Genomic DNA, 17,693 nt, shown 5'->3' with positions numbered 1-17,693 from the left:
CTTCAAGAGCCATCGTATTCACTTCCGGTGTTGGTTTTGGTCATGCCTCAGACATATGGTGAACGATGCAAATAAAAATGTGTACATATATGTACGTGTCACCAATCTGCAGTGAAATGCTTCAGTACCAATCTGATGTGCTTCTAGTGAATTTAAAACCAATGGTGGTTCTCGTTCCTTCTTTTTTTTATATATTTTGGTAGAAACGCGATTTTTTGAAATTGAAAAGCTTAGTTTCAATTATACTTTTCTTGAAATGTGCTTAAACTTAATTATATTTTGAGTTTATATGAGTTCCACAACATCTCTCAATCCATACTCAAATCAGGAAGTTAGTACGGTAAGAACTAAAGCAATTCAGTCGCGAACTTAGCCATACAAGAGCATTTTCGTTGAAGGTGTGGCGTGGTATGGCTAGTGATTATTTAATTGGCAATTATACTTATAATTGGGTGCCGCCGTAGCCGAATGCGTTCGCGAGTGTCTACCATTCTGGGGTGCGTAGTTCGAATCTCCGTCAAACACCAAAATGAAGAAACAGTTTTTTCGAATAGCTGTCGCCCCTCGGCAGGCATTGGCAAACCGCCAAGTGTATTTTTGCCATGAAAAAGCTTCTCATAAAAAATTATGTCCCGTTCGGAGTCGGCTTAAACCGTAGGTCCCACCATTTGTAGAACAACATCAAGACGCACGCCACAAATAGGAGGAGAAGCTCGGCCAAACACCCAAAAAGAGTGTAAGCGGCTATTATATACATACAATTATACATGTAATATACACAGTATGTTCAATAAATAACAGAACTTTTTATTTAAATCATGAAGCACGTAGAGCTATCTATTAAACTTTGATCATATTGAAAAGGTACGAGCGTCAGCTTTCAACCGCAACCAACTTCATGTAAAGCGTTTGACAGGTTAAAAAGTTACGCGCCTTTTATTGACAGTATGTTTCGTGCTTGTGTCGTAAAAATACAATGGAGCAAAGAGCAAATATTAAATTCTGTATTAAACTTGGAAAAACATTGCAAAAACTTTATGGTGATGGCTGTTTAGCTCGTTTAAATGTATATAATTGGTTTAAACGATTTAAAAATGGTCGTGAAGATTTGAATGATGATGAAAGACCTGGTCGTCCAGAAGCAAGTAATCGTGCTGAATTGGTGGAAAAAGTCCGCGAAATCATTGCTGTTGACGGAAATTTCACTGTAAGAATGTTGGCTGAAGAATTAAATTCATCTACTGGTACTATTTGGAAAATTTTAACTGACGAGTTGGGCTAAAGAAAGGTTTGTGCACGCTTTGTTCCACACCAATTAAATGAAGATCAAAAAATCGCTCGTGTAGAGCATTTTAAAGACATCATTTCAACAGCTGAAAACGGTCCAGATTTTCTTGATTCGCTCATAACTGATGACGAAACATGGTGCTTCAAATATGACCCTGAAACTAAGCGTCAATCTGCAGAATGGAAGACGAAAGGGGAGCCAAAAGCAAAGAAATTGCGTTTTCAGAAGTCAAGAATCAAAACAATATTGATCACGTTCTACGATTCCAAGGGTATTGTACACAAGAAATTTGTTGCAGAAGGTCAAAATATTAATGGAGAATACTATTTACAAGTTTTACATCGTTTGTGGTCAAGAATTGTTCGTGTAAGACCAGAATATCCAGAGGGGAAACAGCTGTTTTTATTGCTTGATAATGCACCACCTCACAAAACCAAAAATGCTCGTGAATTTTGATGCAAAAACATAATATATTTGTGTCATCGATAACCCTCCGTATTCTCCTGATCTATCACCATGCGACTATTTTCTGTTCCCTAAATTGAAAACTTTCATGACAAGTGCGTTTTATGATAATATTCCAGCCATTCCAGCAGCTGGGACGCAGGTGTTAAAGAACATTTCCTTAGATGACATAAAAAAGTCCATGTAGAAATTGGTTGATCGTTCTGAACGATGTATCGAGTTAAATGGAGACTATTTTGAATAAAAAATAACTTTCAAACACAGTACGATACGTGTTTTATTCTACATCTGAAAAGTTATGTTATTTATTGAACATACTGTGTAGATACAATTTGTAAAAGAAGTGTTTAAGGGAGGGGTCTAGGGTTTGACTTTCAAAAAATCGATTTTTTGGAAATAGCTTTTTCTTATAGTAAATCATCTCAAAAATATTGTCCCAAAATTTCAGCTCAATCGGAGCAAAACTTTTGGAGTTATAGACGTTTTTGTCCCCACTCCTCTGCGACAGCTGCGAGCGTTTGGAGCGGAGCGTTTTTTTCAAACGCGTTTTTCTCGAAACCACTTTTTCAAAGTCCGTGACTATTAGAACTTCAACAATATTTAACCGATCCTTTTCAAATTTGGTATACAACTTCTATATATAAAATACCTCCCCCCCACTGAGAGATTTTTCACTTTTTTGTTTTACATTAAGGGCGGTTTCCACTTATACAGCGAAAAAATCAGTGAAAATCGCACTTTTTGCTTCAAAAACCCGCTGGCAACGTAAAAATTAAAAAAAAAAAAATCGAAGCCAGTGGGGGGGGGAGGTTTTGGTGATAATTTAACCAAATAATTCTGTTTTTTTTTATTTCAGGTGATTCTACAGCTAGATACGATAGTCACCGCAAATCACCTTTTGGAAAAGGCGTTTTCGGAAAAGTTACCTCACCGGCTTATTTCCCGATATTTTCTTACAAAAATTTAGTACAATATTGTTGAAATGATGCTTTATAATGTACAAAAAGTTTTAATACATTTTCACTATTCATATCTCTAAAGCAAAGTCTCAAAAATTCATTAAAAAAAATGCTCAAACCCTAGACCCCTCCCTTAATATGATTAATGCTGATTGAGAATTACCCAGCTAGAAGCTTTTATGCGCGGGAAAGACTCGAGGTTTCCAGCCGAGAAATTTCTCTTATTTTTCACTTTATTCTTTAAGTAAGCAATACAGTTTGTCGAGAAAATGTTTTGACATTTACTAATCTATCGAGATTCAGGAATATTGCTCAAGAAAATATGTATTTTTTTGTGGTTTTTATTTTAATCTTTTTTTTATTTGACGAATATAAACAATTCACGAGCCCATAATAGAATATGCGGTTGTTCCATTTAAGAGCAACACAAAAAAAAGAGTAAAAATTAAACACACTTTAAACACAGCTGTCTAAAATGTCTTTTTGCATTTGCAGTTATTAGCTTTAAGTTATATGTTTAAACAAATGAAATGTAAATCAGTACTCTGCATGACTACTCCGAGCATCTACATATAACACCTTCGCGCATGCTTCTCATAGAATGAATAAATTTTAAAATATCATAGTCCTGAGGTATCTTACGTATGCCATTCCTTGAAAATACGTTTTAGCTCTGCTCGACCTACTGAGTGATTTTTTGGTACTTTTTGCTTCAAATATGCCCACAAATTAGCCGACATTTGCGCTGGTGTATCCAATACTTTACTTCAATAAAAAGGAGCGACGTTTGCGAAATTTCTCTGCTACTTTGCTTTATAAAATACGATCGACGTGGTCAGATATTTTCCACGGCCTTCCACTTACAGATTTTAGCTCCATTTTATTTCCATTTTTTACACGATTTATTATGTTATAAATACTTTGCCGGGTTAAATAAAACAGTTCTGATAACTGTTGTACACTTCTTCCTATTGTAAATTATAATAGACCGACTGATCGACTCAAATGATATCCGTTTTCCGGGCATTTTTGTGTTTTTTATAATTCATGTATGGCTTGATACTTTGATCAACAAATCAGTCTTTCGATCGGTTTATGACTGATTGATGACTAACGCGTGTGTAACAACTCAGTGAGATAACTGTATATCAAATCACTTTAGCAAACGGTGCCCAAAATAGATACGTAAAACTCTCCTTGTCAGTTTAGATAAGTATTTGATTTGTTTTTGCATTTTTATTTTTGCTTGCTTTTGTGGATTCGAACAGTTTACCGTTATAGACGGAGAGCTGGCTACATAGATAGTGTCCTCATCAGGTACATGGCTAATTTATATTGAAAATAATAGTATTAGTGTAGACGAATATAAAAATGAATGTCTGCCATTGCAAAACTGGGGCGCAAAGGGGGGATACGCAGTGAAAGGGGTGAATTTTGGGTGGAAAAAAATTCATAAGGTACAGGTATTCTATGTACGGGAAAAGTTTGGTTATATATTTGAGAAAGTGTAAAAAAAATTGGCAGACATTTTGCGAGGGGCTAACTCGCCGGCAGACGGCGCTGAAGATTGCAAAAATTAATTTAAAAAAAGTCATAAGGTACATGAATTCCAATTATTGTATTTTAAAGTTTAAACATTCCAAAAGCCATTTACAAAATGGCAGACAAAAAAGAGAGGGCTAAGGCCGCGGCAGACGACGTTAATAAGTGCGCTACACATCAACATTTTTAGTCACATTCTTGATATTTAAGTGCAGAAGAATTATTATCGATATTTATGGAGTGTTTCGAGTGTAAAGTGTCTTGAAAAAGGCAAATCGATGATGGTGCCCCTTAGTGTTGTTGACTTATTAACGTCTGATGCACAATCGAAATTGAAGATATCTTTCATGAATTTGATAAAAGTTTCGTAATTTTTTACGTTTGTGTAAATGTAACTTGACCTATTCCATTCCCATTCCATTTACCTCCTCCTCTATATCCATACAAAATATCTATCAAACAAATAAAATTTAAATTTTGTTTTGAAAATTGCAACCCTTACATCAGTATTTTCTTATGACGTTGTCACGTTAAACTATCGTCAGTAAACCGACTTTACAGACAACCTCTATTTCAATGAATGACAATGCTAATGTTGAAAAAATATTGACTTATCCTCTAACACCCGTTCCAATGTGTATGTGTCACTTAGATGGATCGATTTATAAAACAGATAAATCTGTTTTGTTGAAGTCGTTGGAAAAAGATGTTCAAAGTACAGCCCCAAGCTACACTGACATTTGTTTAATAGACGGATTCTTTCTCATACATTGTATCAAGGATTTACCAAAAACATTCGGAAGTATCTCCAAAACAATACTTCAAATGGTGACTAACAATGCAGCCCGTGAAATTCATGTAATTTTTGATAGATATTGGTCACCATCTATCAAAGATTACGAAAGATGTCAGCGAAGCGGTTGCTCTGGTAATCGTATGTACGTGATTTCTGGACCTGAACAATCAAGACCATCAGACTTTAATAAAGAACTCCGAAATAGCTTTTTCAAAGAGGCACTCGTGAAATTTTTAATCGTCAACTGGCAAAATCAAGAATTAATTCCATTCTTTCAAAATAAAAAAGTGCTACTCAATTTTGATAACTGTTATCAATATGAAGCTGTGAATGAAAGCATATTATTTTCAAAAAGTGATAAGTTTACTTTCGATTTGCATGAAGAGGCGGATTCAAAAATAGTATATCATGCGTGCAATATCGAGTCAACAGCGAACATTCTAATAAAATGCTCAGATACGGATATTTTAATTATTATGTTGGCTAATATGATTCACGTACAACACAATAGCAAAGTTTATATTCAAACAGAGGTTTGGAATAAGCAACGAATAATTGACGTATCGACGTTGCATGAAAAGTTAGGCGAGATAATGTGTCAATCTCTGCCAGGATTTCATGCTTTGACTGGCTGCGATTTTAATCCCGCATTATTTCGCAAGGGAAAGCAACGTCCTTTACAGATTTTAAAGAAAAATGAAGACTTACAAAAAGCATTCGGTCAAATTGGACATGAAGACTGTGATGAAACCGCTGTTTTCCCGATTCTTGAAAAGTTTATCTGTGATTTAAACAACTTTCCGCTGTTGAGCTCCGTAAATGATGCACGATTCACCTTATTTTTAAAAACCTATAAGGTCAACGATTTGGAGGAACCTTTCCAGAAAAAAAAATTGCAGAATTTTGACTCATCCACTTTGCCTCCTATCCAGGCTGAATTAACGCAGCATTTATTGAGGACCAAATGTATTGCTACAATATGGAAAAATGCTCATAAGAAAATTCTATCATATTTACGACCAGAAACTTGCGGATGGATATTAGTAGAGGGAAAGTATACATTTAAATGGTTTGACGGACCACAGCTGCCTAGTACAATACAAGATATTATTGATCCTGGAACAAACGAAGGTAATATATTTATCCACAGAACATATAACTATTCCATTCTATTAAATGTCTAAAAATCATTTTGCTTTGTGCCGAAAGCGAATCAAATGAAGATGAATATAGCGATAGCGAAGGAGATATCACGTCCGAATCAGATTCCGATTGCGAATGTGACTAAAAATGTTGACGTGTAGCGCACTTTTTAACGTCGTCTGCCGTGGCCTTAGCCCTCACTTTTTTGTCTGCCATTTTGTAAATGGCTTTTGGAATGTTTAAACTTTAAAATACAATAATTGGAATTCATGTACCTTATGACTTTTTTTTAATTAATTTTTGCAATCTTCAGCGCCGTCTGCCGGCGAGTTAGCCCCTCGCAAAATGTCTGCCAATTTTTTTTACACTTTCTCAAATATATAACCAAACTTTTCCCGTACATAGAATACCTGTACCTTATGAATTTTTTTCCACCCAAAATTCACCCCTTTCACTGCGTATCCCCCCTTTGCGCCCCAGTTTTGCAATGGCAGACATTCATTTTTATATTCGTCTACACTAATACTATTATTTTCAATATAAATTAGCCATGTACCTGATGAGGGCACTTTCATGTACCCAGCTCTTAGACTATTACGAATTACTGGAAGCTATGTAAGTTAATGAAATAATTTTGAAAAGGTCTCCCAATTCAATAATAGCCGATAGTTTTAGTTAAAGAGGTGCAAATGGCTTGTATAATTTGGTATAACAAAACATTTTCTTGACAAACTGTATGGGTAAATATATATTTTAAGTTCTTTTTTCGGTTTTTGCTCCTCTTTTAAGCTCACTGCATACCAGCACCTGTGCACATGCTTTTCGAATTTCCCTTTAGACAACGATGCAACTAAGAAATTGAAAGCTAGCGCAAGACAGCCAGTTCGTCTACTTGTGGGGGAAAAAATTATATATCTAACATAAGGATGATCATATGGACACAAGCCTTTCAGGGCTCACATGTGAATTATATTTTTATAACTTCTTTTTAGTAAACTAGTATTGTGAATCGAGAGTTGGATTGTTTGTATAAACGAACGAAAACCATGTGCCCTATTGTGAGTTCACAACAATTTGGAAGTTTACTGAGTTAAGCAAATTGTCGACTCAAACTGTGCTTAAATATATACGAGTATTCGAGGAGTGTTCAAAAAGTATCGCGAATTTTGAATTTTCGCAGGTTACGTATATTCGAATTTTAATTTTTTTGTTGACGACATGTTGGTACTCATGTCTTTTACTCATGCCGGCGAGTTCGGCCATTTTGAATGTTCAGATAATTGTTGACAGCTGCTTTGCTTGCACGTCTTTCAGCTCGTCTTCGGTTTTTACCTATTCAAAAAGATGGATCAAAGAACCTGTATCAAATTTTGTGTGAAAAACGAAATGAAGTATCGAATCACCGTTAGAGAAATTGCTGAGGATCTAGACATATCGGTTGGCTCGTGTCATTCGATTTTTTCAATGATTTGGCATGAGACGAGTCGCCGCAAAATTCGTACCAAAACTGCTCAATTTTGACCAAAAGCAGCATCGCTTGAACATTGCTTATGAGATGTTGGACTCTGTCCGCGACGACCCAAATTTGCTCCAGAGGGTCATAACTGGTGACGAATAGTGGTTTTTTGGTTATGACGTGGTAGCCAAAGCTCAATCATCTCAATGGAAGCTGCCGCACGAACCAAGACCGAAAAAAGCGCGCCAAGTTCGGTCGCACCATCGTTAACGTCCCTGCTCACACATCTTTACTTGTGCGCGAGTTTTGGCCAAAAACGACACACTAATGATGCCACAGCCACCGTATTCCGCAGATCTGGTCCCCAGTGACTTTTTCTTGTTCCCGAAACTGAAGAGGTCCCATGAAAGGACGACGCTAGGCTACGATTGAAGAGATAAAGACGGCATCAAAGGAGGAGCTGAACAAGATAAAAAAAAAAAATGATTTTTTGAAGTGTTTCGAAGATTGGATAATACCTCATGGGGATTACTTTGAAGGGGACAAAATAGATATTATTGAATAAATAAAAATTTTTGAAAAAACACAAAATTCGCGATACTTTTTGAACACCCCTCGTACTTCAACATCCACTCGCTACAATTGCGGTGCGATTGTTATATACACGTACGCGCCCACTAATGCACAGAAGATGCGAAGCGTACGAGGGCTGTATTTTATACTTTGCGCCTTATAATGAGAACAGAGTAAAATAGTAAAGAAAATGGGTTTATTGCTTTTCAAAATATTCTTTCGGAAGTCACACTTCTGCATTCACTTACACCAATTTTCTAAGCACTTTCGCCACTCAGCAGTGGATAACTCCAAAACGAGCTATTTAAAGGCTTCAACGGCGCTAAAAACCATTGACCTCGCATTTTATTTTTGATGTTAGGAAAAAGAAATCATTTGGTGCCAAATCAGGGCTGTAAGGCGGATTATCCAGTAATACGATCTTTTGAATGCTCAAAAACTCTCTTGTGTGCGCCCATATGTGGGAGGCCGCATAATCTAGTTGACGAATTATTCGTCTACGGCAATAGGTTTTCTCTAATTTCTGAGGATATAAATCCGGGTCGTTCCGGTAACGATGAACAGATGGATGTGGGAGCGCAGCACACTTCGGTCGCCTTCGTTGGCTCTAAAGAATAGATCGCTGCAAACATAGTACTCATGGTGAGTATATGAGCGATATCGAATTCTATACCCAAGTTAAACATGTGTACTACACCTATCCAATAACTAACTATTTTGTGTTTTGTTTAGTTATTTATGTTCTTATTGAAATTTTTTTTTAATTTTATGAAAATAGAAATATAGAAAATGTTAATTCTCCAGACCACACGTGTAAAATTTGGCAGTCGAAGCGTAATGTAATTGACTAAAATTATTAAGCAAATTATTAAACGTGATGGTGCACTTAAGAACACACGATGTGTAATATTTACGCAAATATATTTCAGTTTGTTAAAAATGTGGTCATTCATGAATATGTGTGAAAAATCGGATACGAGATCTATAAAAAAAACTTCCTCTTCACACACTCCATAGTGAAACAGTATAACTCTCCTTTCTGTATCTAAACTTAAAATGTAAAATTTATACTAATGCGAATGTATTAAATACAATTTCTTTATCTTCTATTGGGTAGTCGAAAAAGTCTTTTCGTATTTCTAATCAAACTTCAACTCATTTTTTTTTATATTTATAATGAACTTTATTAAACCAAATATATACCATTTTGGTCGACCACTTTTTGCCATTTTTCTTCTAGAGACATTATTTCATCCGTGTAAAACTTTTGTGGTTTCTCGGCGAAAAACTGCGACAAGTAATTTTCACACGCTTCTCTTGAAGCCAACTTTACTCCATTAAGGGAGTTCTGCATTGAACGAAACAAATGGTAGTCCGATGGTGCAAGGTCAGGGCTATATGGTGGATGCATCAAAACTTCCCAGCCAAGCTCTCCTAGTTTTTGCCGAGTCATCAAAGTTCTGGCCGTTTTTTTTCGATTGCTTGATTCAATCTCATCAGTTGTTGACAGTAAAGTGTAGAATCAATCGTTCGAGCAGGCTGGAGCAGCTCATAGTGGATGATTCCTTTCCAATCCCACCAAACACACAGCATAACCTTTCGAGGCGTCAATCCTGGCTTTGCGACCATTTGTTGAGCTTCACCACCCTTGCACCATGATCTTTTTCGCACATTATTGTTGTATTTGATCCACTTTTCGTCTCCTGTTACCATTCGCTTCAGAAATGGTTCGATTTCATTTCGTTTCAGCAAAGAATCGCAGATGTTAATTCCGTCCATTAAATTTTTCACAGACAATTCATGTTGTACTAAAACATCGAGCTTCTTTTTGTAACCAGCCTTTTTTCAATGATGAATGTTTAGTGCCTTGGCGATGTCATGGCAGCTTATGTGACGGTCCTGATCTATCTTTTCCATAATTTCATCGACTTTTTCAACGATAGGTCGACCGGAGCGAGGTGCATCTTTCACATCGAAATTTCCAGAACGGAAGCGAGCGAACCATTGTTGTGCTACACGAACTGATACAGCATCGTCTCCGTAAACTTCACAAATTTCATTGGTGGCATTCTTTCTTTTTTTATACAAAAATTTCAAAATATAGCGAATTTCCTCATTATTTTCACTCATTTTTGAACAGCTATAACTTTTTTTCAACTTCTTCGAATTTAATTTTTTTTTCGGTTTAATGAAGCTTCAAATGTCACCTTTCTAACACCATATGATATGACACAATGTGATTGGTAGCACTGAAGATAGATGACTCCAACGACATCTATTGACAAAATACGAAAAGACTTTTTCGACTACCCAATATATCAGAGTTTCGTTTCATAATCAAAAAAAAAATCTTTATGAAATCAAATTCATATTAGTAAAGCTACACATGTGTGTATGCATGTGATATCCCCACATCCGATTGGTTTTGAAGTAATACGTAATACATAGTTCTATACCTGATGGAAATATTTTTGTTGAAATACTATTAGCCAAACGGTATTCATAACGGATTTCATCGCGCTTTCACATCTTTTTGGTAATAAAGATTTTTATTGGAAATATAAAGTAATCATAATGACGCCACAAACTATAGATCTTTTATGAAATTTACAACAATATCGAAATTATTTAAGACTGTTGTTAAGGCAAAGCTGGTTTGTTCTGTATATGGCCTCATAAGCCCGAATGAACATAGCTTTATTAGTGGAGGGTCTACGCTTTCAAACGTTGCAAGTTTTTCTAAAGACCGTATCGATAGCTTTAAGACTGCTTATCAAGTAGATACCATCTACACTGCCTTTTCGAAAGTTTTTGATAGGATCTCTCATACAATTTGGCAAGTAAATTAACGTATTTCGGACTCCATTCCACCTTCCTAACTTTGACAGTATCATATTTATCTAGTAAGACCTGCTCAGTTGCACTGAAAACACAGGTATAGTCCTTTCCAGGTATCGGCTGCTAGTATAATTTTTATTAATGATATAACTTCATGCCTTCACTTTTCGGAATTTCTCCCTTACGCTGATGATCTTAAAATTTACTCCACCACATCGAATGTTGAAGATTCAGTTACATTGCATAGATAGAGCTTATGCCTGGTGCGAAAAAAATCTTTATATTTGAACTGAAACAATTGCTTTCAAGTAGTTTTCTCAAGAAAATCAAAGATGATAGATTATACATATGATATTTCAGGGTCTAAACTGAAAACTGGGGTCCAAATTAAAGATCTAGGAATATTTTTCGACTCTAAACTCACATTCAGTAACCATATAGATTATTAAATTCCGAATGCTTACGCTATGTTAGCCGTTGCCCGGCGTAATTGTATACATTTCTCAGATTCTTATGGACACCATCAAGAAGTTGTACACAGCATGGATATGCCGCTTTTATTTGGCGGCCTTTCTGAGCGACTTAAGTAAAAAGATTGAGCGCATACAAAAAGTTTTTATAAAATTTACGTTACGACCGCTGAACTTTTCAGATCCTTCTTTGCCTTCATACGATTCTCGATGTCAGCTTTTGAATTTAACATCACTACACAGTAGAAGAATATTCTTGTCTTGCTCCTTTGTACTAAATGTGCTAACAGTGAAATTGATTGCACTGATATCTTAAGAAGATTACTTTTCAATATACTTTTGACATGTTTCATGTGCAACTGAACAAATTCAATTATGCTATGAATGCACTCATTGCAACAAATTCAATTATGCTATGAATGCAACTCAATAATATCAAAGATGTCGACTTGTCATTTACTGGAGCGGCATTGAAAAATTTACTCCCAAGTCATATACAAACTCATAGACCCTACTTATAATCGCATAGCTAATAAGAATATAATTGTATTCCTTAGATATATAAATAAATAAATAAATAAATAAATAAATAAATAAATAAATAAAAAAACTTGTTTTATTTATCAAAAATAATTAACGAAGGATAAAGGAATCAATTACACATCCCTGCGGTATACACAGTTTTAATGGATGCTGAATGATTACATAAGAAAATTGGTCATATAAAAATCGTCTGACCGTATAAAAATTAATTGGCATTTATTATCTGTGACCCAACTTAGAAACTCTTAAAATTCACGATGGTGATTTCTATATAATAAATCAATTTCAATTGCAATTTTCAGCAACTTCTTATTTAAAAAAAATGTTCCGCGATGCTTGCTAAAAATATGTGCGGATAAAAACTATGTGATTTAACTGGTTGACTTGCAGTCACGCGTAGACTGTTTCGGTCCATAGCAATAAAAAAATGTATTTAAATAACTAATGAAATTTAATCATTTCATTTACTATTTGCAGCTTTACATGCCAATAAATATGTTCAATAATTGCTTCCTTAGATAGAACCAAAAAATCATTTTATTTATTTTACTCTTTCACTTTCTTGTGTTTTCTAAAAATACCACTTTAAAAACAGTTTTCATCAAAGGCAAACGATTATTTTTAGGAATTGAAGCCTTGCTTACACAGGGGGTCTTGAAAACTTCACAATGCTAGTTTTCCATTCATTCTCATTTCCGTTTTAACTACATTTTAAATGTGTCTGATACTAATACCAAAATTTCAAAATTTATATACTTTTCCTTCAGGCAAAAGCAAATACGAGCAAATTTCTAAAAACTGTACAAATATCAACTTAAGCGAAAATTAGAAAAGGAAACTGAAGAATATAACGGAAACTAAAAGTAAAAATCGGTAAAAGGGAAAAAATCGGTGCACCCAACCCTTAAGTGAGCAAAGAATACGTAGAAATTCAAAAGAGAATTCGTGGAAAGGAAAATAATATAATTGACATTGTTTTGAATAATTGCAGCGTTATTGATTTCATGAGCGCTTGCGTTTGGTTGGTGTATGAGCTTGAAGGGAGGACTAAAATAAGAAAACAATATATTCATTGATCATTGGAAAGATTTACTGTCCGTCGCTCGCCAACACGACAGACGCAAACACAAAAATTGAGCGCCTAAGCAAAGCGTTAACATAATGTTAAGTTCGCTCGATGCTTTAGCTGGTAAAATATCACCAGGTTCTGGCAAAAATAGTCCGTCCCAGCAGGTACAGCTTCAACAGCAACAAAATAACACCAACCAGTCCTCAGCGACACACATTGCGGAACAGCAACTAGAACAGCAGCATCAGCAACAACTATCGGCGACGACAGTCAACCAATTGCAGCAATCACACCTGTCAACGGCAAGGGAACAACCACAGCAGCAGCAGCAGTATCTACAGCGTTTCAATGGCAATCACTACAATGGACTGGATAGCAACTGCAATAAATTGTGCCACATCAATCACAACAGCATACACCCATATCAGAAGCAACTGCCAGCTCAGCAGAACCAACAACAAATGCAATTGCAACAAATCATACCACCAACCCAACAGCAACAGTTGCAGACATTTTGTCAGCAGCAACAGCAATTGCAACAACAGCAACATGAGTTGTTTCAGCAACAGTTGTTGCAGCAGCAACAATCATTGTTACTACATCCGCAGCAATCGTCGGAGGAAACCGATTCACAACAGGACTTTCGCAGTTGCCTGAAGGAGAAGTAAGTATAACATAGAAGCAGAATATAAGCAAAACAATTGGCCTCTTTCACCGAACTAACCTTTTATAACACACACATGCGTAGATGCATCACCCTTATATTGCATAGAATCATACAAGTAGACATAACAATATAAATATGTATGCGTGCAATTTATGAGTGCTTTTAATTTTCCGCTGGGAACACAAAATGAAATCGCATTTTCCTCAAACCACAATTAAATTGTCGTTATCTGATCAGTACATTTTGCTTTTTATTTAGAAATGTAACGAAATTTCGATCAACTAAGAAAATAAGATGGGTTTTTTAAACACGAAAATGCTTCTAAGTCCATCATTCCTACCTATCACAAATCCTTAAACAGATTACGTCTATGAGAAGCCACATGGATAGCAGAAATAATTTCTTTTGGCTTCATTGTGAAAATTTGGAACTAACCAATTTATTATTAAGAGTCGTTTCGTGAGTTTCATGACAATGACAATGACAATGAAATGAAAAATATTTTCGTAATTAGTTCCCATACTTTACGATATTGTAATATAGATATAAGAACAATTTGTTGTAGAATTCGCTATAAGCCACATATTTTAGTTTATATGAATATACTTTATTACAAACTTCACTTTATAAAAACGTCAGCAAGGTTTAAATAAAGCAACGTTTGTAAAGTGTATTGGCTCACGGTATATCGACTGCTGGTCCAAAGGACAATAATTGGAATGTTACGCTTAAAATGTAAAGCATTTAAAATTTCTCTATTCTTTATTAACTTTTCCATATTTTAATTTTCAATGGTCTCTTTTAATTGTTTTCTTGGTACTGAAGAGCACTTTTTCTTTTAGTGCTACAAATTCTAGACTGGAAAAATATTATGATCCATCTAGTATTGCTATTAGCAAAACCCTTCCGCCTCTTGCGCAACAAAATAAAACTTAATTAGGATATTTTCTTGTTAGTAATCGTAATTTGTATGCAATGCTACATTTAACAATATTTCTTTATACGTGTTGTCTCACACGCTCCAAAAAATTGTCCGCTTGTTGGCTGATTTCGATAGCGCATTGACATCTTTTTTGCCCAGACAAATCATTCCAGACTCTACTTCTAAGTGTTATAAATCAATTTATCTTATCGACGGTAATATACCTAAGTAGAAATATTCCCATGTGTAGTTTACAATAAAAACACCAATATTTATACCTTTATCATGAAGTTTTCAAACTTTCGATTCAACGTAAATTAAAAAAAAGAATATATATGTAAATATACATATAATACACTTTTCCGCCGCCTCCAAACGGCAGAGGGTTTTTTATGAGATTTTTCTCAGGACGGAATTCATTTGTTCTTGGTGGTCTATACTAGATCTTCGAAACCAGAATCGCTGTGACACTTATAATAAATACGAGTTTGGGAGCAAATGTGTATTTGTGCTTCTACCACATGCTAGTAATCAATGCAAACCGACGTTCACATTAGTGTCATAGTACAAATTTGTTTTTTTGACTAAACAAAAAATTGCATTATGATTATCAAATAGAGCTAATTTCTGCCTTTCAATTAATGTATTATCTATTGATTTAGGCTCCGTATGAAGAAAGAAAAAAGGGGATTAACAAAATAATGCCCTTGAGAAATGATATATTCCCGAACATCGAAAGTTTTATGTCATACCAAAATCCAGAATACCATGCGTTCAATTAAAGCAATAAACTTTCAAACTTGATTTCCCAATATTTTCACATTCATGTTTTACGCTTGGCAACCCTGCCTGTGTGGTGCCGGCCGAAAAGTCAGTCGTTGGCTAGTGGAGTTAATTAGGCATTAATCACTATGTCATGATATAAAACTACACTTATTTTAAAAATTACTTTTACTATCATTATCCATCGCGTGGGGGCCTTTATGACCCCAAATTTAAATTTTTGATGTATTGTATCAAACATCTTAAATCAAGCTCTTTTCTCAGCCGTCTATATCACGCTTTGCAGTCCACATATGGTACTTTGTTAGTAATAAAGTAAATTACACCAAGCATACCTGTCTTTTAATTATCACAGAGTTAATTGCATTTAAAATATTTTAGATTTTATTACTAGCTTACTTTAACAAAAATTTGATTTAGATGTATTTTAAATAAAAAACACTTTCAGTTACTCAACAAAACACATTTATTCGCATTTAAAGTAAATTTACAAAAGACGCCATAAATTATATCTTAGTAAACTTATAAAAAGTTCAGAGGTAACGAATTCATATGAGCCCTTGATTTTGAAAGTCGACTAAGTCAAAATTTTAAAAAATCGAGTTTATCAGCTACTTGTTATCTAATCCTAATGAACTAACATAATCTGAAGAGATTAGCAATATGCCATGAAAATTAACTCGTAAAATTTAGTGTATTTTTTGGTTGTTAAACAAAATACGGAAACTGTTCATTTTGATAGTCGACTAAGTCAGTTCGTTGAGAAATTTTGGAAAATAAATAATAATTTTGTAATGCCTTCAGATAACAATTCAGGTATGATCGAGTAATCATTTAAATGTAAAAACGTACTATTTATAGTTAATTGTAGACATTATACGACGAAGAAGTGTAAGTAATGCTCCCAAGAAATGGAAACGAATAAGAGCAATATCGTCTTCAGATGAATCAACTGATACTGTGAAAGTGAATTCGGAACCCCTACAAATGGAAGAAATCACAATGAAATCAAGAAAGAGGAGCCGAAATCAACTTAATTATGCACAAAATATAAGAAAAATGAAGAGAAATAGTGGAGAGGAATATGAAACAAAAAAGTCTAAGCTTGTGAGTGGTAAACTTTTCGAACATAAAGATTGCCGTTGTTCCAAACAATGTATAAATGCAATTGGATATGAAGATAGGAAAGCAAATTTTGATTTTTTTTGGAAATTAGCAAGTTTTGAAAAACAGAATTTGTTTCTGCACGGTTTGGTTCGAAAACTATCAATAAAGCAAAGACGGCCCAGAAATGAAGAAGGATATATGAGAAAATGTAGTTATAAGTATCATATAAATTTACGGAATTCAGAAGTTTCCATTTGTAGAACTTTTTTTTGGATACTTGTAAAATATCTTACGGAAGATTAAACGGTGCCTTAAATGCCAAATCACCTGGAATGGATTTACGTGGCAAAATGCTTGGTTCATCTAGAAAAACAGATGAAGATAAAATTAAAGTGGTACGAGAACATATTCTGAGTTTTCCAGCATGTGAGAGCCATTACACGAGATCACATCACACTTCAGGTCGAAAGTATTTAAGTGCTGACTTAGATATCCGAAAAATGTATGAGCTGTATGTGAAAAAATGTGATGAAAATAATATATCACGTGTGTGGACTTACAGGAAAATTTTCAATACGGAGTTCAACTTAAATTTTCATACTCCTCGTGAAGACACTTCCCAAAAGTGTGATTCACTAAAACTAAAAATAGAAGCATCCAGTAACGAAGACGAGAAGTTGCATCTTATGGAAATTCGGGATTCACATCTTATCAGTGCCGAACAGGCCAGAAAAAGTTTAACAGATGACATACAAAAAGCAAAAGATAACCCGAGTGAATATTACGGTTTCACATTTGATCTACAGAAAGCACTTCGTATCCAAAACTTTCTGTTTCGGTAGCTTATTATAAGCGCAACATGTATGTATACAATTTGGGGTTTCATAATTTCCACAATGAAAATGCTAAAATGTATGTATGGGATGAAACAATCGCTTCAAGAGGATCACAGGAAGTTGCGTCCTGCATCTTAAAGCACATTCAGGACATTACCACTAAAAAGCACGTCATAGCTTACAGTGATGCCTGCACAGGACAAAATCGTAACATCAATATAGCTTTAGTTTGGTTA

The 17,693-nt window shown here is 34.9% G+C and overlaps 2 protein-coding genes across 3 annotated transcripts in view; both read left to right on the top strand.

The window, feature by feature from the left end:
* Positions 1–976: 976 nt before the first annotated feature.
* Positions 977–1,282, top strand: LOC129248793 (protein GVQW3-like). Its single transcript, XM_054888409.1, has one exon. It carries the CDS (start codon positions 977–979, stop codon positions 1,280–1,282), a length of 306 nt encoding a protein of 101 aa, XP_054744384.1.
* Positions 1,283–12,843: 11,561 nt separating this feature from the next.
* The window catches only part of LOC129249464 (CUGBP Elav-like family member 2), a 205,847-nt gene continuing 200,997 nt past the window's right edge, over positions 12,844–17,693 (top strand). Inside the window, exons 1-2 of one of the 2 annotated variants that reach the window (XM_054889292.1) lie at positions 12,844–12,981; positions 13,065–13,806. In XM_054889292.1, the coding sequence (XP_054745267.1) occupies positions 13,235–13,806 (572 nt within the window). In that variant the 5' untranslated portion in view covers positions 12,844–12,981; positions 13,065–13,234. Of the gene's footprint in view, positions 13,807–17,693 lie in introns of both variants that reach the window. The other variant, XM_054889293.1, reaches the window with a different exon arrangement.

Source organism: Anastrepha obliqua, chromosome 5 (genome assembly GCF_027943255.1).
Source record: "Anastrepha obliqua isolate idAnaObli1 chromosome 5, idAnaObli1_1.0, whole genome shotgun sequence".
In the NCBI taxonomy this organism is placed as follows: Eukaryota; Metazoa; Arthropoda; class Insecta; order Diptera; family Tephritidae; genus Anastrepha; species Anastrepha obliqua.
The sequence above is the reverse complement of the archived record's forward strand: the minus strand, read 5'-3'. Positions and strand labels throughout refer to the sequence as shown.

Bases quoted from the DNA above. Each gene is read 5' to 3' on its own strand.
- LOC129248793 (XM_054888409.1), top strand. From the start codon at position 977: ATGGAGCAAAGAGCAAATATTAAATTCTGTATTAAACTTGGAAAAACA.